Source organism: Equus przewalskii, chromosome 19 (genome assembly GCF_037783145.1).
Source record: "Equus przewalskii isolate Varuska chromosome 19, EquPr2, whole genome shotgun sequence".
Taxonomy (NCBI): domain Eukaryota; kingdom Metazoa; phylum Chordata; class Mammalia; order Perissodactyla; family Equidae; genus Equus; species Equus przewalskii.
Window position 1 is genome coordinate 13,131,764 of NC_091849.1, and position 24,322 is coordinate 13,156,085.

The following is a 24,322-nucleotide window of genomic DNA, read 5'->3' on the forward strand; positions in this document are numbered from 1 at the left end:
CAGTCACTTTCACCTGGCATTTTCACCTACCTACTTAGAATAGAAACACTGCCCCCGCTGTCACTTTCTTGGCTTCCGTCATCCCACCCCAGGCTGGGGAGCATCCGGCTAGGTGATTCTCCCAGGTGTGGCAAGAATCCTGCTACTAACACTGCAGGTATATATAGTGCTTTGCAATTTATAAAGCGTGTCCATATTGTCTTGTCTTACATTCACAGCAACCTATGGGAGAGGCAGAGAATATATTATTTTTTCAGAATCCATTAAGACCTTATCTGTTGAACTCCTGTTACATACCAAGGACTGGACTAGGGGTATTTTGTACTCAGGCCCTCTGCTAACCTGTATGGGGACTTTGTAAAATTATAAAAACCTGGGGCCGGCCCGGTGATGCAGTGGTTAAGTGCGCACATTCCACTTCAGCGGCCCGGGTTTCGCTGGTTCAGATCCCGGGTGCGGACATGGCACTGATTGGCAAGCCATGCTGTGGTAGGCGTCCCACATATAAAAAGTAGAGGAAGATGGGCACGAATGTTAGCTCAGGGCCAGTCTTCCTCAGCAAAAAGAGGAGGATTGGCAGCAGAGGTTAGCTCAGAGCTAACCTTCCTCAAAAAAAAAATTAATTTAAAAAATTATAAAAACATGTCCTTTGGAGGAATGAATTACAAAAGCTGCCCCTTCCTCTGGGGTGACTCAAGCCCATGCCAGGACAGACCTCGGGCTGGGTTTCAGCCCCCTCATCCCCTCAGCATCCCCCATCAGAGTAGACCATAATCCATTTACTTCTCCCAACAGGCCTATCAGGTAGGTAATTAATATGCCCCTTCTACAGATGAGAAAACTGAGGCTCAGGAAAGCTGAATGTCTTAGGCAGAGTAACAGAGCCTCTTGATCTTGGTGCTGGGATTAAACCCCAGCTCTTCTGAGTTCTAAGCTACTGGTGATTTCACCAGGGCCAAATCTCATCCTCCAGAAGGCCTTGGGCATTGTCACTTTGCTGGTGAAGGGAGCAGTCTCTTCACCAAGGAATGGCTCTTAGAGGGTGGCTTCTCAGACTTGATTGTGGCATGGTCCCTGGGGACCTTGTCAAGGTGAGGATTCTGGTTCAGAAGGGCTGAGCTGGGCCCTGAGAACCTGCATTTCTCATGGCTCCCAAGAGGCTCTGCTCTGCTAGTCCACGGACAACACTGATTAGCAGAGCCTTAGTGTAGGAGAAACAGGTCCCTAAGTTCTTTTCCCACAGCTCTAAAGACATGATGAGAAGGAAAACCAAGGCATACTATGCACTAGGCCCAGCCCTTGCTAGGGAACAGGAGATGAAACAGCCACATCCACTGTGATCTAGTTAATGCGTCGTGTCCACCTACTGCAAATAAAAATCAGCAACAAGTCAAGAAAAGTGAGATGGGTCAAGTCGACCCTATATGAAATGCTCTGACAAAGGGAAGCCCAGGGCCTGGTGAGAGCCCACTGGTGGGTGCCTAAACCAACCTTGGGGAGAACGAATGGGCTTCCTGAGGAAGCAGTTCAATAATGATAGTAATGCTGGCAACAAGAAGTATAGTTACTATTCATTGAGTAACCAAATGCCAAACACTATGCTACATAGTTTATGTACTTTATCTTATTTAATTTTCACAATAGTCCTATGGTAGATTGATTCATCCCCATTTCACAGATTGGAAAACTGAACAGCAAAGAGATTTAAGCAGTTTGCTGACGCTAACAGAGCTGGATGAGTGTGTGATTTTTACATTTTATCTTCTACTTTAGTAAGACAAAGTTTGGTAATGATTTTGTGCTTCTTGGTCCTATAATAACTTATGGCACTTTCTCAAAGTGTGGTCTCCACCTGGGTCAGGGTGATCTGGGGGCTTATTTACAAAGCAGACCCCCAACCGACCTGCCGAATCTATGAAAGTGAGGCCCAGGAATCTGCCTCTCCCAAACCTCCCTAATGAGGTTGGAGAGATCACTACCCTCAGAATTTGACATTTTGGAAAGAACAAGGGGGTGGCATGCAGGACAGTCCCGATCCATTCATCTCACTCTGTTACCCTTACTACAAAAATGTTAGTGCCTCACTGAACAGACATGAGTATTGGGTATATGTTTCTATATTCATTTGAGAAATACATACCGTACACGTAGGGTAAATGAGAAATCAGCAAGGAGGAACAAGAGAACTCTGATGCACTGAATCAACTCTGTAGGAAAAGTTGAACATTCAGTTAAGTGTTTATTGCATGAGACGAAATTTTGAAGAATGGCTTTTTAGGCAAACTTGTCTAAAATGTCCTTAAAGTCTTCTAAAGCTAATAAGATACAATAGTCCACCCAGAAGGATATAAGAAATCGTATCATTCACAGAATGTCAAGGATAAGTGATTTTTATAAATATAAAATTAAATTGAAAGTGCCCTCTGACGAATTGCTTTAAAAACAGATCCTTTAACTGCAAACCTTAGATTTAGGCAAGCTAGTCATTAGGTAAACAGATTTTAGGCAAATTAGCTTCCAGTAAATTGGTTTCCTGCAAATTGCTTTTACTTTTTACACGTTGAGGGCATAGAAATAGAACCTAGAGACTATGCTGATGACCTCTCAGGATGGGCTTTGCCCAGGGGCTGGGCGGAACTGATGCCTCCTGGCCATAACTGATGCCTCCTGGCCATCGAATGCTGGGATGGCCCAGCCTCGGGCAGCATTGTACTACGAGCAGTTTAACACCCCGAATCAGTGAGTCTCAACTCCCTGTGTGTAGTAAGCACCTGTGTGTAGTAAGCACCTGGGAAGCATTTAAAATCCAAATTCCCCGTCCAGAGATTCTGATCCAGTAGGTCAGAGGTGAAGCCCAGGAATTTCAACTTCTAGCCGGCATCAAGGACGGTTGCAGGTGGTCCAAGAACTCCACTCTAAGAATTAGTGCCGTTGTTTGTTTGTGTTCAGAGAAAAGGACAAGAATAAGAGGCTCAGAGTGGTTTTCAAATGTGGCTTTCCAAAAACAATGCTGGACACTCCCTGCACCGCCCCGTAGAATCCCTGAGGGGGCGTGGGGGTTAGCTTCGGGGTGATTCTAGGGTACCCCTGGATGAGGCTGCAAGAACGCTTGGCATGGAGTCCTGGGCCTCACTACTCGGAGCACCCTGTGGGGAGTGCTGAAGCGTGCCTGGGAGGAGCCATCCAGGACCCAGTTGGGAAGCCAAGGCTAACCCAAATGGAGCCAGCAGTAACCAGCACAAAATCGAGCAGAATTAAATGAAGGTGCTGATTATCAGGGTCACAGGAGTTCAGGGCGGAAAGGCTGCAAGGGGCAAGTGGGGCCCTCAGTTGTGCTTTGCAAGGTGAATGCAATTTTGATCATCAGGCAGGAGCAGGGAGGGGATTTCAGGGCATGGGTATGACAAGGCCCTGAGGAAGGAATGAACATGGTTATTGGAAACCCAGTATGGAAACTGGCCTGACTGGAGCAGCCACAGTGGGCCAAGGAGAGGCAGGGCAGGAGATGCCTGGCGGAGCAGGACACGGCTGACCCAGAGTCTCACCTGGACTTGCAGCATTGACTGCAGCAAGGGCTCATTGTGGGACCTCAAGCATGACCTGTGCTTTAGGGAGATGTCTCGCGCAGGGTGAGGGATGGATTAGAGGACTGGGACCCCATTATCTGCACAATAAGAGGAGATGAGGTCCCAGGGCTGGTGTGGTCAAGGGGGCAGAGAACACAGAAGTTTGAAAGGGAAAGATAGAGAGAGAGACAGAAACTCAGAATGACAGATCACATACAGCTGGTTTCAAATTGTGCCTCCAGATCTGTTAGGAGGAATGACTTGGTATTAAGATGTCATAAAGATATAAAAATAGACATTGCCAAGTTACTGAAGGTCTGAGCTGCCCAGGCGCTCCTCAGTTATCCACCGTGTTGGTGAAAGATGGAGACCACAGAGCTAATTCACTAAGAGCAGACAATTCTACCTGATTTTAACCAATTTCTTAATTTCCTTTCTTTTTAGCAAATCTGCTGAGCCAAAAATTATTTTAATCGATTCACTTTCTTTCTCTACTCGTATTTAATTTATGACCATGTGTAGTGAAACCACCAGAAGGGAGACGCAGGCAGGAGAGAAGAGGGAGCTCTCCATGGCCCCAGCATGCCTTTCCTAAGACAATAAGAGTAACTGTCTCCACTAATTTGGCCCCCCCAGTCATTTCTTCCTTGCCTGTTTTGATAGAGTTCCTGGAGGCCACTGGCCATTTTTCCAGTGTTAAACGGAGTAAGTTTTGCTATGGAAGCCGTGACGAGACATACTGTGGTGGAGTGTGAGCAGGAAACTATAGCTTAGCAAGATGGATGGAACCCAGTGTGGTCACTGTCCCTTCCTGGGTAGACATTTCCATGCTGCCCTCCTGGCTCTACTTTCTCCTGCTCAAGTGAATGAGCACCTACCTGCTGCAGACAACTAGACCCAAGAATGAAGGAATTATGGGTCAACGATTCCTGGATGAAAACTCGTAACACGTCCAGACACGTGACGTTTGCTAGGTTTGCACTAAAGTTTCCAAGAGCCACAGGAGTAGACCCTTGAGTAACAGGAACTGGACAAAGGTGGTGAGTTTCTACATCTCAGCCACTTTGGAATTAGCACCATTTATGCTCCTGGACGTGGTTTCCCTGTGTGCTGTGCATGGGGGATGGTAACGAGCAAGATGAGCCTTCCAGGAGGAGCGTGAGGGAGGCTTGTTTTTATGACTGGTTCGCATTTTGGTGTTGGGGGGTAATCTTACCAGGCACCCTGGACTTGTTAGGCTTTTCTGTGTCTCAACTTTAGGATCAGCAGTTTCGTGTCTATACACCCACAGCTGCATGATCCTAAAGTTTTGATCCATTTTATTTTCACATCACCCTCCTAGAGTATCTGTTTCCGGGGAAGGTGTGAATTCATCCCATAGCAGAGCATTGTGGTTTTGGATCATTCTGTAAACATGTTTTGAGCCTCTTGCTATGTTAGCTGGGCACTGTAAAGATGCCAAATATATAATGTCAAATTATTCACAGTCCTTGTGAATGTGTGGAAGGACAGTACAGTGTCTTCAGAGTCAGTGCCATCGCCTGTAAAAGTGAGAAAATAATGGTGCCTACATCACAGGCTGCCTGTGAGGTTAAATCAGTTAGATATGAAAGGCACTTAGAACAGTATGTGGCACATAGTAAGCCTGGTGTAAAGCTTGGCTATAATGACTGTTGTCATCATCAAGATTGCCATTGTTGTTAACACTGACATACCTACCGCCCACCCGCAGTAGGTCCAGTGGGTGTGGGAAGGAAGGAGTGGTGTAATGATCAAAGGAGGTTTTTCAGGAGAGGTCATTTTTGAGCTGCATCTTGAAGGAAGAGTAGATGTTGACCAAGAAGACAAAACAGAGAAGAATATTCCAAGTTGAGGGAAAGTGACAAAGGCCCAGGGCTATGGAAACACCGAGTGCTTTGGGCAACTCACGGTGCAGGAGTGAGGGGGATACCTGTGGGTAATGGTGAGAAAAGAAGCTGGATCCAGAGGAGCCTTGAGTGCTCCCCTGGGGTTCTCTGTGAGACAGGAGAGGGAACCTGCTGAGTGAGCCGCCTGGAGCAGGCCGGGGAAGATGGCAGCAGTCCACGTGGACACTGTGAGGGACAAAGACCAGCTGGTAGGACTTAGCTCAGGGTGGAGACTGAATTTGTAGGTGAGAAAATAAGAAAAATCCACTCGTCATAGGAGAGACTCTGATCAGAGGCTCTTTTGGGTGCAAGAAGGAGAGATGATTTCCAACCGGAGGAACCAGAGCAGACTTCATAGAGGTTGTGTGTGGACGTGAAAAGACTGAACAGCAAACAGACCCTGAAGACTTGAATGATGTGTCAGGAAGCTGGACTTTATTTCTAGGCCACTGAGGATTTTAAACTGTGGAGCCACATGATCAGATTTGTGCTCCAGGAAAGGCATTTTGGCAGGACTATGGGGGCTAAACTGGAAGAAGGCCACACTCAAAGCAGGCAGACAGTTGGAGAAAAATCTAAGGCCTCAAAGACCTAGAGTCAGAACCATGCTGTGCTCGCCCCACAGGCACCAGGGGTGAAGGCAAAAGTGTTCTGCCCGCCTCACACACCTGCTGCTGCTACCTGCCCTCCCCCGCCGCCCTTCCTGGCCATGCTCCTCCAAGAAGGCCTGCAACCCACAGGACTCAACCATGCCCCTTTCCCCTCACTGCTAGGTGCTTTCCAGAAATGTGGGGTGCAGGCAGAGGACTACAGGGTCATCCCAAAGATGCCCGAGGGCAGTCTGACCCTAAGACCCCTAAACTGGAGCATCTCTGAGAAGCTTCAGTGCCACAATCGTGGAACCAAGGGGTTGGGTGTACAGAGGTTCCACCAGGCCCCCGGAGTGCCTGATGGAGCCTACCTACAGTTTGAACGGCCCACCGTGGATGCCACAGGAGTGGGCCAGCCAGCACATCCATCATGCTCACACCTTACTCCCACACAGGGCACTTGAGCCCTCTCTGTGATAATTAATCCCCACAAAGCATCCTCCCTGGTGGGATGAGCAGCCCCAGGTTACAGATGAGGAATTAAGGTTGGCACTAATTAAAGTCACTTGTGGAGGGACGTACTGTTAGTAGTCTTGAACCTAGGGCTGGCTTCCAATCCCATGCCTGTTAGAAAGTGCCAGCTGAAAGGATATTTTCACATTACAATGGCAACATTTTAGGCATCATGGCATACCTTAGAAAAGGTCCTTCGAAGGTCCATGGATTTCCATGAGCAGAAGAGAGCATCGGGATCATTCTCCCTTCTTGCTGCTGGTGAGCTGGTGACAGTGATGAGACAGACACCGCTAATGCCAGGTCCCCGAGAGCCCTTGGAGCCAGCGGCTTTGAGTGGGAAATGAGAGTTTGTGGGTGCTTGTCGAGTGGCACTCACCCTGCTTGTGTCTTCAGTTGGTGCATTTTATCTCAGGGGCCCACCTCAATGACCTTGGTCCCAAGGTGGGCACAGGTGGTGTTCTAGGTTTCGTTCAATGTCCCCATGCTGACATCTTCCTCTCGCCCTCCTTCTGCCGCAGATCCTGGCGCCCCTGTGAAATTGCCTTGTCTGCCAGTGAAACTGTCGCCTCCGCTACCTCCAAAGAAAGTCATGATCTGTATGCCTGTAGGGGGGCCAGACCTCTCCCTGCCATCCTACGTGGCTCAGAAGAGTGGCCAGCAGGGCGGGGCCCAGCACCACCACACGGTCCTGCCGTCCCAGATCCAGCACCAGCTGCAGTATGGCAGCCTCGGCCCGCATCTCCCCTCCACCACCGGCTCCCTCCCCATGCACCCCTCGGGCTGCAGGATGATAGACGAGCTGAACAAAACCCTGGCCATGACCATGCAGAGGCTGGAAAGGTAATGGGGGTCGGGGGTGGGGGGATGAGGGCAGGAAGGGAGGGCTCGGCTTGCGGGGGGGGCAGTCGGGAGAGGGGTTGGGGATATGACCATGACTGAGGAGTGTGGAGACCAGGGCAAGGACTCATCCCCACTGGGGGGAAAAAAGTTTGAAGGTAAAATCAAACCAAAGATTGAATGTCAAGGAAAGTAAGGAAGAAAAAAATAATGCTGTCAATTGCCAGACTACAGAACAATCACATTTATCAAAAAGAAAAAGTAACATATATGTGTATGTATGTATTATGCTGGCACATATTAGGCTTCCGTAAGTCTTAACATGTTTTGAAAGCATGTACACATAATCATTAATAGTGGTTACCCCTATGGCAGGGAGATGAGGAAGAAAATCTTTTATATTTCATATCTTTCCATACTGCTTAATTTTTTATTTTGTGTATATTACTTTTATGATATAAAATGACAACTTGGGTGTAAAATAAGAAAAGACAAGAGCTGGTAGAGCAGTAGTGAAAAATGGGGGATGGGAAAGGTGGAGAGGTGTGCCCTTGTTCTTGCTGATGAAGGAAGCAGAGTACTGTGTAGTCATGCATCACTTCACGACAGGGATGCATGCCGAGAAATGGGTCATTAGTCAATTTCATCATTATGCAAACATCATGGGGTGCACTTACACAAATCTACATCATATAGCCCACTGCCGATCTAGGCTGGATGGTACCTATCTTATGTGGCCACCATTGTGTATGTAGTCCATTGTTGACCAAAATGTTGTTACGTGGCATTTGACTGTTGTCTGACTGTATGAGTGTGAGTCCCTAATATTTAGCAATAGCCAGTGCAGCGTTCTCTCGCTGGAATCTGCCTCCAACAGCATTGCTGGGAAATCTGCCAAGACAACCCCCAAAGGCAGGCCTACAGCAGAGACCCTGACTCCGTACCACCCAGGGGAATCTCTCATGCTAGTTCTGAATCGCTCTGAGGGGTGTGTGTGTGTGTGTGTGTTCATTCATTCATTCAAACATCACCGCCCTGGTGCCCAAGAGATTTCCCATTATGATTCCAAGGCGTACTGCTTGACCTAGTTCCCTGGCATGACAAGAAGAAAGTATCGAGATCTGGCGTGAAGGATGTGTCTGAGCTGGGACCCTGAATGCCTGTCCCAGGTTAGTGACCACGGTTAACTGGGTCCTGCAGATGGGAAAACTGCAGCCTGGAGGGCCCAGCCGGTCACTAGGCAGAGAGCCAGAGGCTAGATGGACACGGTTGGGAACTTTCCGTTGTAGTTTTCTGACTCGTAGAGGTTTTCTCCCTTCCTACCTCTCAGCCAGGTATTCTATGCTTGGAAAATTAGTGACTCCAAGGGAATTTGTTGTCGCTAGGAATTCTGACTTGATTGTACCACGGTAATATCTACCTTTACTGAAAAAAATATTTGGCCCTTTGCCATCATTTTCAACTACTGTTATTATTAATGAGGCCAATAATCATTTAAAATTTGGATGGCACTTTTTAGTCTATTACACAGTTTTGTTATCATCTTAGTCCACACACTACCCAGGGAGACTGAGTAAGTGGAGAAACTAAGGGAGGCTGAGTGAGTTCCCCAACGCCAGCTACTCAGATGTGGTCCACAAACTGTTTGTTGCCCATCGGCAACCATATAGGTGCAGAAATTGAGAGCAAGCTTTTAGACACTTTGGTAGCAATTTGACAGAATCATTTTATGTCTGTTGAATCTTATGATAAAAAAAGAGTTTCACTTTTTATATATTTATTATTTTTACAAAAGCATCAGTTTGCGATGGGTTGAAAATTAAAATATGTAAATCAACCAACCAGCCAAACTGGTCCTTCCCTGCACTTCCCCTTGAAAAGCGCTGCCCTAGTCGGTAAGTCTCAGGGCCACCCCTTAAAGCTTGGGTCTTCCTACTGCAAATCCAGAACTCTTTCTACTGTAGCACAGCTGCTTTCCCAAAGACAGCTAGCGGTCAACATAATTTCCTATCCCCCTGTCTACTGTATATCCAGTGAGTTTCTCTATCTCTCAGGAGCTTTAATCCATTGAAAAAGATGCTCATGACACTATATTAGGAGGATATTGCTAAATACGTTTCCACTTGAAGCACACCATTTTAAAAGGTTCAATTGAGAGTACTAACCAACACGTTACACTGTGTTCAACAATTTCTGTGTATATTTGTAGAATATTTAAGTTGAGCATAGACAAGGGGTAAGTCTGTTGGACCTAAACTGGGTCAGGTTCTTTATTGAAATGAATCAAAGAGAACAAACGGGGGCGAGGGGCGGGAGAGATACTGTGATATTGTAGGAGGAGGGGGTGAGGTGGGAGACAGCATGATCTTGGCAGCTGAGCCAAGATCGTCCCTTGCGCTTTCTGCCACCATCAGACTCTTGTTACCTCCTTCTGTCTCCCACCCCAGATCAAGGCAAAGGGTTATTCTGATAGACCAGCTGGGACATAGGGAGCTAAGGCATACATCACTTTGACAAGATGGCCCTCCAGAGAAAGAGAGGCCTTCTTCCCAAACATAGAAAGATTGAGAGATTTTTCTGAGCATCCACATCATCTTGCAGGAGTCCTGGAAGGATCTGAGAGCAGAACAAGGTCACAAGCCCCCTGTCAGTTTAGTGTGGAAACTGCTGTTGTCTCTGGTGATGTTGCCCTTTTTTTTATCATCTAAAAATTCTCCCGGTTGCCTGTCAACATGATTTCATTCTTGTTCTGACCAACTTTAATATAGAAGGAAAGAATTACTTTTCTCTTCTGGCAATTTCCAGTGACCCCAAAAAACACTGCAAGAAGGAAGAAACATTACTGAACGTTTAGACATTCTGCCTGCAAAGACCTTGGGATCTCATAACACATCACCTGTAGGGTGTTAGTCCGGACCTAGAGTCTGACCCTGATGAAATTGTAGGTAATGTGAAAACCGAGCAGAGAATTAAACAGCATTACCGCCTGTCTTGGGACCATAAATTTAAATAAATAGCCATCTTACAGTTGAAAGGGATCTTAAAGACCATCCCAGCAGCCAGCCCCCTGCCCACTGCAGTGTTCCTCACTGTTTGTCGTCTAGTCTCTGCGGGAACTGCTGGTCCAAAGATAGCCCACCTCATTGTCGAGAAGACCTGATTATTACAAAGTTCTTCCTTATATTAACTTAAAGGTTTTACTTATTGTAACTCTCCCCCACAGTCTTATTTCTAATCTTCCTTTCCTGTGAAAGCCTTTCAAATCTTTGAAGGTAGCCAACATTTACTTTACCTAAGGACTTCTCTCTTCCATGCCAGTACTCCCAAATTCATGTAATCATTTACTAAAATGGTTTCTCGACCTTTACTATTTTGTTTATGTTCTTCCAAATCTGTTCTGATTTGTATGAAGAAGTTCTTAATCATTGCCCAAACCTGAACCTGCCTGATGACACTGAAAAACGACACGTAGTTAATTCCTTACGGCATTGGCACACCAGATTCAGGGGGAGGGGTGCAGAAGGAGAGAACTAGAGACCAGTTGATGCAAACATAAAGAGTTCCATGTTTATTTAAATTCACGGGGCTGCCCTAGTCTTCATGGCCACACTGGAGTCATGGCGAGTCCGTGGGCTCCAGACTCTAACTACCAGTGTTTCAATCTCAGATACACTTCTTTGTGACTATGATTCCTCATCTGTAAAACAGTGATAATAATAACACCACCAACCTCATTAGGGTTGTCTGTGAGGAACAAATGACTTCATCCGAATCAGTTGTCTTACTGCATGGCATAACAGGAAGTGTCCAATAAATGGTAGTGAAGATTGAGCAAAATTAGATAGCACACAAAATTTGCCTTCAACGCCCCTAAAAGGCATATTGCAAATAGGTTTGACCCCATCTTCTTGGAGATTTTATTTGTGTCAGTTTCCTCAATTAGATTTTCTCCATTTGTTTTCTCCCCGCTTCTGATTCATATCTTTTTTGAAGGTGACATTTTATAATTTCAAATATTATGCAATTACTTTTTTGTTTTTTTTTAAGGAAGATTAGCCCTGAGCTAACATCCATCGCCAATCCTCCTCTTTTTGGTGAGGAAGACTGGCCCTGAGCTAACATCCATGCCCATCTTCCTGTAGTTTATATGTGGGACGCCTGCCACGGCATGGCTTCATAAGCGTTGCATAGGTCTGTGCCCCGGATCTGAACTGGCAAACTCCGGGCTGCCGAAGTGGAGTGTGCAAACTTAACTGTTGCGCCACCAGGCCGGCCCCTACAATTACTAAGTTTAATGTCTGCAGTAAACTCTGATCTAGTTAGCATCAATCTTGGAATTCAGACTTAAAATCCTAATCAGCCACTAATTTTCTTTCCCTTCTTAATTCAGTTGCTCAGCTCTCTGTGCTCTGGTTTCCCTCTTGGTAAAATGAAGGTGGTAGATGTACCCTGGGTGACCCTAGAGAAATTTTAGGAAGATTCTTAAGGGAATGCACTTTAAAGAAGTCTTTCTCTTCTCAATTAAAGGGAAAGGGAATTCAACTTCTAGTTGATCAAGCTAAAAATCTTGGGGTCACCCTTGATACCTGCCTTTCTATTGAACTCCACGTCTGGTGGGTCAGCAGATCCTATCCGGTCTACGGTGAGACAACATCTAGGATCGGCCACTTCCCACCTGCTCCTGCTGCTGCCCCGTGGTCTGGGCCTCCATTGCCCCTCACCTGGCATGCTGCAGTCCCGCCTGCCTGGTCTCCTGCCTCTCCCTCTGCCCCCTCAGTCCATCCATAACACAACTGTCAGAGATGACGGTTAACAAAACTCAGATCATGACTGTATTAATGTGCTGGGGCTGCCTTAACAAAGTACCATAGAGGGGGTGGTTTAAACAGAAGAAATTTATTCTCTCACAGTTCTGGAGTCTGGAAGTCCAAGATCAAGGTATCAGCAGGGTTAGTTTCTTCTGAGGTCGCTCTCCTTAGCTTGTCGGTGGCCATCTTCTCCCCGTGTCCTCACATGGTCTTCCTTCGTTGTGTGTCTGGGTCCTCATCTCCTTCTTTGAGGACACCAGTCATTTGGTGAGAACCCCCCCTAATGACCTCACTTTAACTTAATTATTCCTTTAAAGGTCCTGTCTCCAGATGCAGTCACATTCTGAGGTTCTGGGGGTTAGGCTTTATGCAGATGAATTTTGGGAGAACACAGTTCAGCCCATAACAGTGACTATGCTCTCTAAGAGTGAAAAACAAAGTCCTTACCGTGGCCCAGAAGCCCACCGAGGCCAGGACCTCTGTCATCTCCCTGCCTTCATCTGCTGTTGTCTGCATTGCTCAGTCTCTCCTACCACATGGCCTTGAACATGCTAGAAGGTCCTCCTGACAGAGGGCCTTTGCACTGGCTGTTCCCTCACTCTAGACTGCTTTTCCCTCAACTATCCTTAAGGCTCCCTCCCTCACCTACCTTGGGTCTCTACTCAAATGGTCCCTCCCTCAGTGAAGCCCTCCCTGACCTCCCTGTTTAAAATTGCAACCTTCCTCCCAACACAGCATACTCTCCAGCCCCCGTTAATTTTTTTTTTTTTCTGAGGAAGAGTTGTGCTGAGCTAACATCCACTACCAATCTTCCTCTTTTTGTATGTGAGCTGCTGCCACAGCATGACCACTGACAGACGAGTGGCATAGGTCTACGCCTAGGAACCAAATCCAGGCGACTGAAGTGGAGCACATCAAACTTAACCACTAGGCCACTGGGGCTGGTCCTCCCCTTTATTCTTATCATAACATTTTCATCATCTAACGTTCTATATCATTTACCTTTCTTCTTGCTTGTTGCTCTTCTCACCTAATAGTTCTATTAGGTGGACACACAGTCCAAAAGGCAAAAACTGTTTTCTTCACAGTTGCATCCCAAGTGCCTAGACAGGGCCTGGCTTACAGGTACAGTAGGTACTCAATAAATGTTTGAATGAATGAATGAATGTAGGACCCCTAGTAACTGCTAAGGTTTTCATTGGATTATTAATCCACTCCCTATTGATGGATATTTAGGTTGCTTCTGATCTTCTTTTTTACTGTTGAGCTTTGAGTTCTCATAAGACACATTATATAAATATTAAGTGGGGGGGGCAAATCTTTAACCTTTTATATTAACCTCTCTCATTATCCTAAAATTGGGAACTGTTCCTTCTGTGTGGAATGCACTCTCCTCTCTCATTCACTCCACCTTGTTTTGCAAGTAAAAATTCTACTTATTCTTCAGGACTTATTAAAGTACCACATCCTATGTGATCTCAGATTCCCACACACTGAGCTCTGCCTCCTGGGCTACCTCTCTCTGCACAGACCCCTGCTGCACAGGTTGCCGCACTGTGTGTGTTTCTCTGTATCTTCTCTCGTAGATGTGGGCAGGAACCATTCTTGTCTCCCCACACCGCCCCCCCAGTCCGTCATAGCACCTGTGGTGTAGGAAGTATTCAGTATACATTTATTAAATGAATATCATTAAAAGTTATTCTGATCTTTGGAATGGAAGGGTATTTTAATCTATGATTATAATTAATGTTTTATTAGAAACTCTCTTAATTATAGAAAGTGGCTTTAGCTGTGTGTACACTCCCAGTCCCTTTGTTGAGCTCTGCCAGTTTGGTTTTGTTTTTGCAGATACCAGAAACAAAGTGAAAAGTTCTTCCTTTAAATGAAACCTAGGTCTTTGCTTGTCACATTTAGTGTATCAAACTCGAGCTGAAGATACTGTAATGTTGATCATGAACCTTATCCATGTAAGTTCATTGTTCCTTCATTTAATTCTCGGAGCATATTCACCATATATGATAAAATGGGGGGAACAACCATCCATTAGCTCTTCCAGCAAATGGTTGAGGTGTCGAGTTTCTTATTTGATCGTCCAGCTGTCTTCAGTATCCTTGGACTAACACTAAACACTAGCTTTCAGAATTTTACACTGAGACGTGAAAGATTGGAGCAACCAGCTGAAGAGGAGTGAGGGGACATTCTGGGCGCATTAGGGCAAGGATTGTGTTAGACAGTAGACCAGGTAAGTCCACGTGGAAAGAATCATGGGAATCTCTGTGTTTAAGCTAAAAAAGCAAAATATCAATGAGCTTTTGTTACTGTTATCACTCGAGTATATCAACAGCCAGTCGATATTTCTAACGTGTCTTATGTTCACCCAGTGTGTTTGGTTTAGGAAGTTTCGAGTACCATACATTCAGTTGTATGGAGATAGATTTGCTTACTACATCAGAGCATTAGAAGTAGACGAATAAATACATTTCTCATAAATTCATTCTCCCTCTGCCTTTTCCTATCCCAGAATTGCTGAACAGATAGATCAGGAAAGCTCTGACATTTGCCAGGAGAAAATTTGAGGCAATCACTGATGCTCAGAATTTGTAAAGCTTAGTGAAAAACAGGCTTTGCAAAGGAAGAGGAAGGTACCTGTGTTTCCTTAGCACCTGGAAGATCACCCTGCCATCTTTTGTTGAGCACCTTTTCTGGACCAGGTTCTGTGCATGGTACTGGGGATACAGCAGTGAATGAAATGTAGAGGACGGCTGCTCTGAGTGGAACTTGAAATTTGCGGGGAGCATTAACTGGGCGAGTCAGTACCGGTGAGGGTGCAGGGAGGGTGGGGCACATACAGGAGTGGGGCAACTGATAGGTGGGATTCAGGTGGGCTTCTCTGGAGAGCTGCATCTAAACTGAAGTCTAAAAGATAGAGGGGCCAGCCCGGTGGCGTAGTGGTTAAGTTTGCGTGCTCCGCTTCGACAGCCCGGGGTTGGTGGGTTTGGATCCCAAGCATGGACGTACATACCGCTCATCAAGCCAAGCCATGGTGGTGTCCTACATATAAAGTAGAAGAAGACTGGCACAGATGTTAGCTCAGGAACAATCTTCCACACCAGAAAAATGAAAATAAATAAACAAACAAATAAATAAATAAATAAAAGATAGAAATAACCAGATGAAGAGGGAGAAAGGAAGGAGAGAGCATTTCAGGTGGCTAAGAGGAAGGAGTGATTTACTGTCTCGAAATGGGTGATGAGATTTTTATTAAGAAAATGCAGGAAGTTGACAGTTATTCTCCCAAGTTTTCCAAGGACCAATCGTAGAGAATGAGAGAAATGGCAGAAGATTGTAGTTAGGCATAGGAAGAACCTAGGAACGCTTGGAGAGGATACTGGAGATCTTTAAGAAAGATCAGGCTAACAGCTGTCCCAAATGGTTTACTCATGTGCTTACATAAAGAAAAACCTTATATGTGAGATTGTCTCCTAAGGACTGGTCCATCTCCATAACTCCATGTTGGATATATTGAAGTAGGGCGTTCACTCTAATGTGAATGTTTTTAGAAATAGAATGGTTTTACCTCTTCTGAGATATTAAAGGTGCATCTGTGTTGATACAGATAGTCCAGACCAACGATGGTCATCCATCCATCCAGACCCAGAAAGTCTTCCAGAACCATCTTGAACTCTTTGCAGCACTTGTTGTGCACTGCATGCCAAGCATTATGGTAGACACATGATAGCAAAACATTTACTGTCTTTCCTTTAAAATAATAATATTGATAAATTTAGGCATATAAACAGTTTATTTTGTTTGCTTATAATATCCCCATTTTTATATTTGTATATTAGTTGAGAGTAAATTACTACTTGTCAAGAATATTGAAAAAAGAATAATTTCAACATTGGACAGAAGAAATGGAAATCAGTAGCCCTCAAGATCCTTTCAATCTCTACAATTCTATTATTCTGTAACTATTTTTAGGCCTTTGAAAGAGCATAGTTCCTTTATTATCCTAATGTAAGTACATTTCAGGGTGACAGTTACTTTTCTTCATATGACCTCAAGGGTCACAGGAAATTCTAAAGAATAATTCTTGGTCCTGAACTGCATGATCCCCAGGGTTTCTTATAGCCATAACAAGCAGACGTAATTACTGCATTGGATTATGTTAGTGTTTCTACCTGCAAATAAGAATGTTCCATGATGATAAGGAGATGTACATTGGCGCACCAGCAAGAATAAAACTCTGAATACCTGAGTGTTACTTGCTTGTGAAGTAGCGTTTGTTTGAAGTAGTTCAGTGTTTTGTTCATTGTATAGCAAATGGCATGCCTTTTTAAATGAAATGCGTTTTCAGGGAAAGATTCTCTTTCTTATATTGATGACCATCTCCTTAAAATCTTGTGTAACTCTGGTTACGCATTTGTCCCTGACCCTTTGAGGCCAGAGTTATCAACCTCTTACTTGAGGTCAGTTCTTTGATTTTAAAGCCTATATTTATCATCTGTAAGTGGCTGCGTGTAGATACTGTTTTGCACCTTAACTGCTGTTCCCACGGCCATGATGAGATTTCAGTGCAAGGTATTGTCACTGTGAGCAAGACAGTCCCTCCCCTGCAAGGTCGGTAAACAGACTGGTTAGAGGAAGGTTAAAATGAGACTATACAAATGATTAACATCTTTTGAAGTCTTAAGAGAATTAAAAAAGGAAGTGTATTTTCAAAAGAGAGAGATCAGCTCCTAAATTTCTGTGTGTACATCAGTGGAAACTCTGCCCTTGCCCAATAAATAAATATGGATTCTTTGGTCTTCTTGGAAACTATTGTCCAGAAAGATTTTTGCATGCCCAAAATATAAAAACCCTGAAGGAAGTATTCTAATAAATTACTGGATTATATCCGAAATGACTGGTTGATGATAAATTGCTGATGTTTAAGTGCATCCCTCGTTAAGACAGCATCTGTTAACATCGACGTTCACGAAGCACCCTGCGCCAGCGTTATCCTCTGATCTTGCAGCTATGAGGTGGGCAAATAGATCTCTCCATTTAACAGATGAGGAACCGAAGACCAAGATGCACAGCTAGTGAGTGGCCCAGCTGGACTCAAACATAGGCCCGCTCACTCCTGATACCACCACCCAGCCATGCATGACCTGGGGCATTCACTGATGTCTACGGACAAAGTCATGTGGAAAAGCCACCCCATTTGCTTCCTCCGTCAGAAATGGAAAATGCTGTGAGGAACGGGCTGTTGGTCAGACTCTGTATGTCATCTGGTTTTCTTCATCACATCCATCACTAGATTTCAGAAATGTGGGTCATTGGTCCCTGGAAAGACAGAGATAGGGTTGTGAATGATTTAAATTCATTACCACTGCTGGGAAAAAAGAAGCTCAACACATTCTTTACTCAGGAAAGCTCAGTACCCAAGTCTGTATATAGAATGGCATAGTTTCCTGCTGACTAAAGACCAAGAAAAAACACAAACGCTGTAATGTTGAGTTTCTTATCTTAGAATGCTAATCCAGGGCCATGATAAAAAGCACAATGTGTGCCTGCTTTCTCAAAATGAAGCTGATTAACTATTTTCTTGGGTTTCAGTGGTTATTTCTGTCATTTTTCAGCCTTAGGCACTGCAATTTGTAGCATAATTTCTCACACATTTTTGGTCTCCAAGAAGAAAACAGCGAATTGTTCTCTCTCTCCTCTGAAAGCTCTCTTCATAGTTCGTGCAGACTAAATTACAAGAGCTGTTCCTGTTGAAGTTTAATTTCATTTTCGGTGTCATATTTGTAGATAATAAATTTTCTTTGTCCTTTGAGGAGATTAATGTCTTTTTTTTTTTTTGCATTTTAACAGTTGTTGCATTTGCAATCAGGTGCCAGAAAGCAATATCCCTTTATTACATGTTTTCCTCTAGAAATGATGGTGAAATGGTTCCCAAGTATTTTCAAGGAAGATTAAGGATTTAAAATAGGCAGTGAGTTTTAATTTCAAAAGCTGCCCCTGATTTCCTACAAGACAATCAAAGGTGTTTGATAACCTGTAACCCCCCGCCCGTGGGTGAGTCACAACACTGCTGCTCATCTGCCCATTACCCTGTGAGGGAGATAAAGCGATGATTATAGAGCTCCCTCGAAAAGGGACCAAGTGTAATGACCCTGAATTGTTGTAGATGTCTTGACATTCATTTCTTTATGAATTATTAAAAATAAGCTGCCTCTCCCTCACCCGTAATGAACATACAAGGTAAGGCAGTCTCTTCATTTTCAGGCTAGGGATTCCCTAGAAACATGCGACCATTTAAATGGTAGGAAGATGGGGGTTGGGAATGGGGATCTGAGGGTGCCATGGTATTCTCAATCTCTGTGTCTCCTACTTGGTTTAGTAGAGTCAAAGAAGAGAGTTGAGTTTTCCAAACAGAAGACTCGTTAAATGTTCTTGGCGGAGGCAGGACCAAGGGGCGAGAATAAAGCTTTTCACTTCGCTGACACAGCATGGGGACGTAATGAAGGAGAAGAGAGTCAGAAATGCTTGCTTTTTACCGATTTAGGACTGCCATTTCACTCTCAAGCTTTCTGAATCCTTCTATTTTTAGTGTGTCTCTTGTGAGTAACAGGCCTCCTGTTTTAGGTAAACTTCTGTTTATTCTTCCCTGTTCGTTCATTTTTCTCATGAAGGATGATATTCTGGCTGTTCCATCCTCTGGGGAGACAGCGAGGACAAAACAAAGTTCCCGTCCTCGCGAGCTTACCTTTTAGTGGAGCAGAGACAGATGATAAACCAATGAATGTGTCGTGTGCTGTAAAGTGGGGGTGGGACACTGAAGAGAAGTAAAGCGGAGGAGTGGGAGGAGATGATGGCAATGACTTCCTGTTCTCAAGGAGCATGTCATTAACGTGGCCACAGTAAACCCATTGCATTCCCTGTTTTCATTGACAACACTCCATTATCCAAGGCTGGATTATCCAGCTTGGTAATTATTCTCTCCTCTCTCTTGCATCCTGTTCTCTCTGCACACCTACTTACCCCCAGCCAAGTGTTACTCACTCTAAACCTGTTTTACCACCCAGGTCTAGAATTCAAACCTGCCTCTGTGTTCATAATAGCCTCTAACCTTGGGGCTCTGCACAGCAAAACTCATAGCAAAAGAGTAGTTGGCTTCTGTGAGCATCTGTTATCCTTGCTTTTCGTTGTATGGATAATTATTATATTCTATGCTTTTTTTTGAATTTGTGGTGCAGATTGAATTTCATAGTCAGCATGTACACGTACAAGAAAATAATGGGCATCGAGGATTCTCTGAGAGAAGGCAGAGTGGTTCTCTGGAGTGAGAAGACCCAAGTTCTCACCCTGCTGGGATTACAACCAAGTATCCCTTCACTTATTTTCATGGAGGCTTAATGTTCTCATCCATAAAATCAAGATAGTAACACTACCTTTCCTAACTTTGCAAGTTTTTGTGAAGATTAAATGGAGTGATGAACATTTACAGAACACTTTTATAAGCCCACAAAGGATCATGTGTGGTAGCTATTGTGGTTGAAAGATGGCCCTGCTCCTTCATCCTAAGCTGCGGAGCCCCCCTGGTGTTTTTAATTAACAGAATGGAAATATTCCAGAATGGTGCAACTCTCCAATGTCTTGCAAATGTCATGGAACGCTCTTAGGTTTTCACATGTTCATCCCTATTACACTTGTCAGGAAAATTGCATCATTTAGAGCTACCTAGATAGGAAACAGGATCTCATCCTTTTTTCCCCCTGGAGAATAATTTAGGGTCTTTGGTGTTTACTTAAATTCCTTACAGAATGTCATATGAGAAGAAACCTTCTAGATCTCATCTACCCCAACTATCTCATCTTACAAAGCAGCCTAACTCTGGATGTTCTTAATTCTTAACTGGCCTGATAGCCTGTAAGTGCAGAACTGGGAAATGTGATAACCTTAAGCTATCTCTGTTACATCTTCTGTGACACGCAGTCCCAGGATGGAAGGCACATAGGTATTGTGGCATTCTTCCTTGCATAGATCTCTGTGCCTTATCTTTTTGGATTATCTTCTTAGGAAAGAACTCGAGATCACTATTTCCACAACTGTAATTCTCCCTTCACAAGAATACTTTCCCCACAACAGCAAGACTCCCAGGGTCAGGGATCATTATCTTAGTGAATTAAGTGATGGGAAATGTAATATGGCCCACTCTGATTCCAAGAGACTTCAATACAAATATTCAATTGACTTTTCCCTCAGTTCCAAAAATATGCACAAAAATAGGACTGGGATATGAAGATAATTAATAATCAGCCTCAATCTTTGAGAGGCTCATAGTCAATAGGGCAGGAAGGGTAAATGCTTAGACACATAATTATAACATAATGTAACAGATGCTGCAACAGAGTTGGGAATGGAGACTGTGGAAGCACGAGAAAGGACTGATTTCCATTGGAAAAATCGAAAAAGGCGGCTCAAAAGAAAAAGGCACTCAGGCTATCCCTGAAGGATGGGTAGAATGCTCCAGGCCAAACCCTGAGGGGATGGTCCTGAGGCAGAGTGATGGCAGGAGCAGAAGGAGGAAACAGGAAAGCCACAATGTGCTTGAGAAGTGGCAAGTGTCCTGGTATGGCTGGAACGCTGGGTGTACGGCAAAGAATGGTAACAAATGAGATCAAAAGGAATTGTGGAGCCAGATGGGAAGGCTCCCCCTAGTCCATGCCAAAGAGGGTGGGATTTATCCAGTTGACAATGAGACCCTTCAGAGGTCTTTTAATTGGGAGAATTACATGATCAGACCTGTTTGACAACAGTAAAAAGTGGCCTGGGTGGTTGGGGGGGCGTGTGGCTAGGAGAGACACTTCTGGAAGAAGAATAAGGTTCGAAGCCACTTCAGGACTGCTGCTTCTTCACAGGTGGCAGTGTAGTGACATCAGTAAGAGATCAGGTCGTATAGTCCTACTGCTTGCGTTCAATAATGCCTGTGTCCCTCTAACTGTGACCTTGGCCATGTGGGACATCCACAGAGGATACCCGTAGTACCTCTCTAATAGGGTTGTTGTGAGGCTTAAACGAATCAGTGCACGGTACTATGTGAGCATTTAAAATGTTAACTTTTACATCATTATATACACTAGTCCAGTAAGAATTAAGGATGAGGGGCTTTATGTTTGCCTGTGGCTTTAGTTCCTAGTCAGCCACTTGGAAGAGGAACAATGAACACAGCCCACATGCAATGAGATCCATTTGAATTCCAAGCAAACTTAAATGCCTAGTCCCGAAGAGTTTTGACGTGAATGGTCCAGAATAGATTTTATTACGTGAGTCAGCTTTCTTCAGGCAATTTGACAGGTACTCTGGAAGATGTGGTGACTCTTTCAGGCCACTAGAGTGTCGTTCTGTAAATCACTGATCTGGGCCACAGAATGAGAAAAGCTGCTTCACTCAAGAGTCTGTTTGGAATTCTTACGTTAGTGGGGTAACTGCTCAGAGACTAGAGATAACTTACTCAGTGGAACCCTAATAGCATCAAAGTGTTGGAACAACCCCCAGGGTGCCAACCTGAGACACAACAAGTCCGGAACTTAGGAGCTAGGATCTGTATTCCATTTCCAAACGGGCAATTTTGCCCCCTGGAAGACATTTGGCAATGTCTGGTGATATTTTTGGTTGTCACGACCAAAGGAGATGCCACTAGCATCTAGGGAGTAGAGACCAAGGTACTGCTAAACATCCAACAATGTACAGGATAGCCCCCCACCCCAAAGAATTCTCTAGTCCCAAATCTCAGTCATGCAGAGGCTGAGAGAATCTGCTCCAGGCCGTCATTTAACCAAAATGATATGTACATCATTGGTGGTACATAAAGTGAGTTTAGGACAACCTTTGATAAAAGTTTTAATAGTCACATATTTATTTTAGCATAAGTTATAAACACGATTAGCATATAAAACCTATGACTACAGAGATATTATTGCTTAAGATGAGGCTAAATTAGTATTTAAAGTTTTTTAAGTGTAGACTTAAAAATTTGAAGTAAATAATAGTGTAAATGGACTTTATGGCACACACACAAAAAAAATTGAGTGAGGGTGTGATCAAGGTTTAGGAACCACAGATTTAGACCAGCGGTCAGAAAACTTTGTCTGTAAAGAATCAGATAGAAAGTATTGGAGGCTCTGTTGCAACTACTCAGCTGTGCCATTTTGTTGTAAAAGTCACCATGACAGTACGTCAACAGATGAGTCCTTTCACCATCCTGACCATTATAATCTAATGTCTAAGGTGAATCCTTTAAACTCAGTGCCCCAGGTGTGGCCTGACCATGGCAGGGTAGAACACTCTTACTTACCCAGGTTAGTAGGATTTAAAATATTTATAAAATAATGCCCATATTTTACAAGTGTTATTGACAAGGCATGATGTTTCCTCCACCTTGCATGTGTATAGTTAGTAGGGTTTGTGTTTAATCAAAGTACACAATCTTACAAGTATCACAAATCAACTTTTGGATTCAGCATATTGAAACAGGGTGGGTTCAAATTCCAGCTCCTTCCTTTACTACGTGTGTCTTCATGGGCCTGTTTATTACCCTCTCAGAGCCTTGATTTCCCGCTTAATAACATGAGGATGCACCTCCTGCAGAGTTGTTATAAGGATGAAATGAGATACTGATGTGAAAGTTTCTAGAACAGGGGGTAACACACTCAGGAAATGCTGGCTTTTTTCTCTCCCTTCTTTCCTCTCTACCTCCGTTCTTCCACATATTTGATGAGGTTGGCCTTTTGTCATTAACCCATTGATAAAAGTGCCAACCAAATCAACAACCACACTGAACCCACAGCCCTGCACTACACCACTAGATACCTCCCTGAAAATTAAAAATGATCTCTTTATTAATACCCTTTGAATGTGATTTGTCGGCCACTTACAAATGCACCTAAATATCAGTGATTCCAGCCCATATTTCTTTCACTCGGCAAGAACAATAAACAACTTTGTGTCAGACATGGTGCTAAGCACCTGATACAAACATGAATTAGACATGGTTCCTGCCCCTCAAGGAGCCTACAGCTTGGTTGGGGAAGGGAAGATAGTAAGCAAACAGATGTTCACAATTGTCACAATTGTGGAATCTCACAAGAACATAGGCAAAGTGTTGCCTGAGACGAGTAGTAAAAGATAAATAGAAATTAACAAGGTGAAGGTGGGATGGGAGAGCGTTCCAAGCCAAGAGCTTGCAGTACATTCTTGTGCATGACCAAGGGGTGAGGTAGTTGGGAACAGAGGCTGGGTGAATAATATGGGTCACATTGTGCAAGGCATTGCATGTCATGCTATGGTTAAACAACTGCTTCCAGGCTAATGGTTTTCACTGTTCTTAGCAGTAAGACCTATCATTTAGAGCACGTCTTTAAGTGACAGCTCCATTATATAAAACCAGCATTACTAAGACTGTAGTTCAGCTGGGTGTTCCCCTTCCTGCCCACAACTAGCAGGGATGGAGGCCAAATGTAAAAAGATGCTACCTTTAAGTTGATTTAGTTCTTTGCCTTGAATGGTATAGCTCATAATGTGTTAAGTGGGTTTTCCATTGGTGTCACCCTTAGAGCACTGGTCTTGTAGACTGGGCAGGCATTCGGAGTTCTGATGAGTGAGACAACTAGATCAGGGTCTTAAAAGTTGCTCTAACAACAGTATGGAGAATAGACTGAAACTGAGAGTGTTTTGAAACCACTTGAAAAGCCATTTCTGTAAATAACAACTAAGGGTCTCACTTAAGGGCATGTCAATGGGACACATCACATGCACCAGCCTCTGAAAACAGTGTGGTTTACCCACTTTTGCAGTTGAGTAAGCTAAGGCCCAGAGAGGTTAAATAATTTGCTCAACATCAAGAGATCGTAAGTGGCAAAACTTGGACTCAGATTTATGTCTTGACTTCTCAAACTGAGGTGCCATAATAAGCTTTCTAACCTCCTTCTCAGCCAACGCTTCTCTCATTTGGCCTTTCTTGCTATTCTGTGGTTCTCCAGAGTTACCAGATATATGGGATCATCTGGGTCTTTGGCTTCCTCCCTCTCAGCACCTCTCCGGACACATAG

The 24,322-nt window shown here is 44.2% G+C and overlaps 1 protein-coding gene across 21 annotated transcripts in view; it reads left to right on the plus strand.

Moving 5' to 3' along the window:
• The window catches only part of PHACTR1 (phosphatase and actin regulator 1), a 500,502-nt gene that overhangs the window by 425,273 nt on the left and 50,907 nt on the right, over nt 1-24,322 (plus strand). For all 21 annotated transcript variants that reach the window (XM_070584084.1, XM_070584081.1, XM_070584079.1 and 18 more), the window contains one exon: nt 7,098-7,419. In XM_070584084.1, coding sequence (XP_070440185.1) covers nt 7,098-7,419 — 322 coding nt within the window. The remainder of the gene's footprint in view (nt 1-7,097; nt 7,420-24,322) is intronic.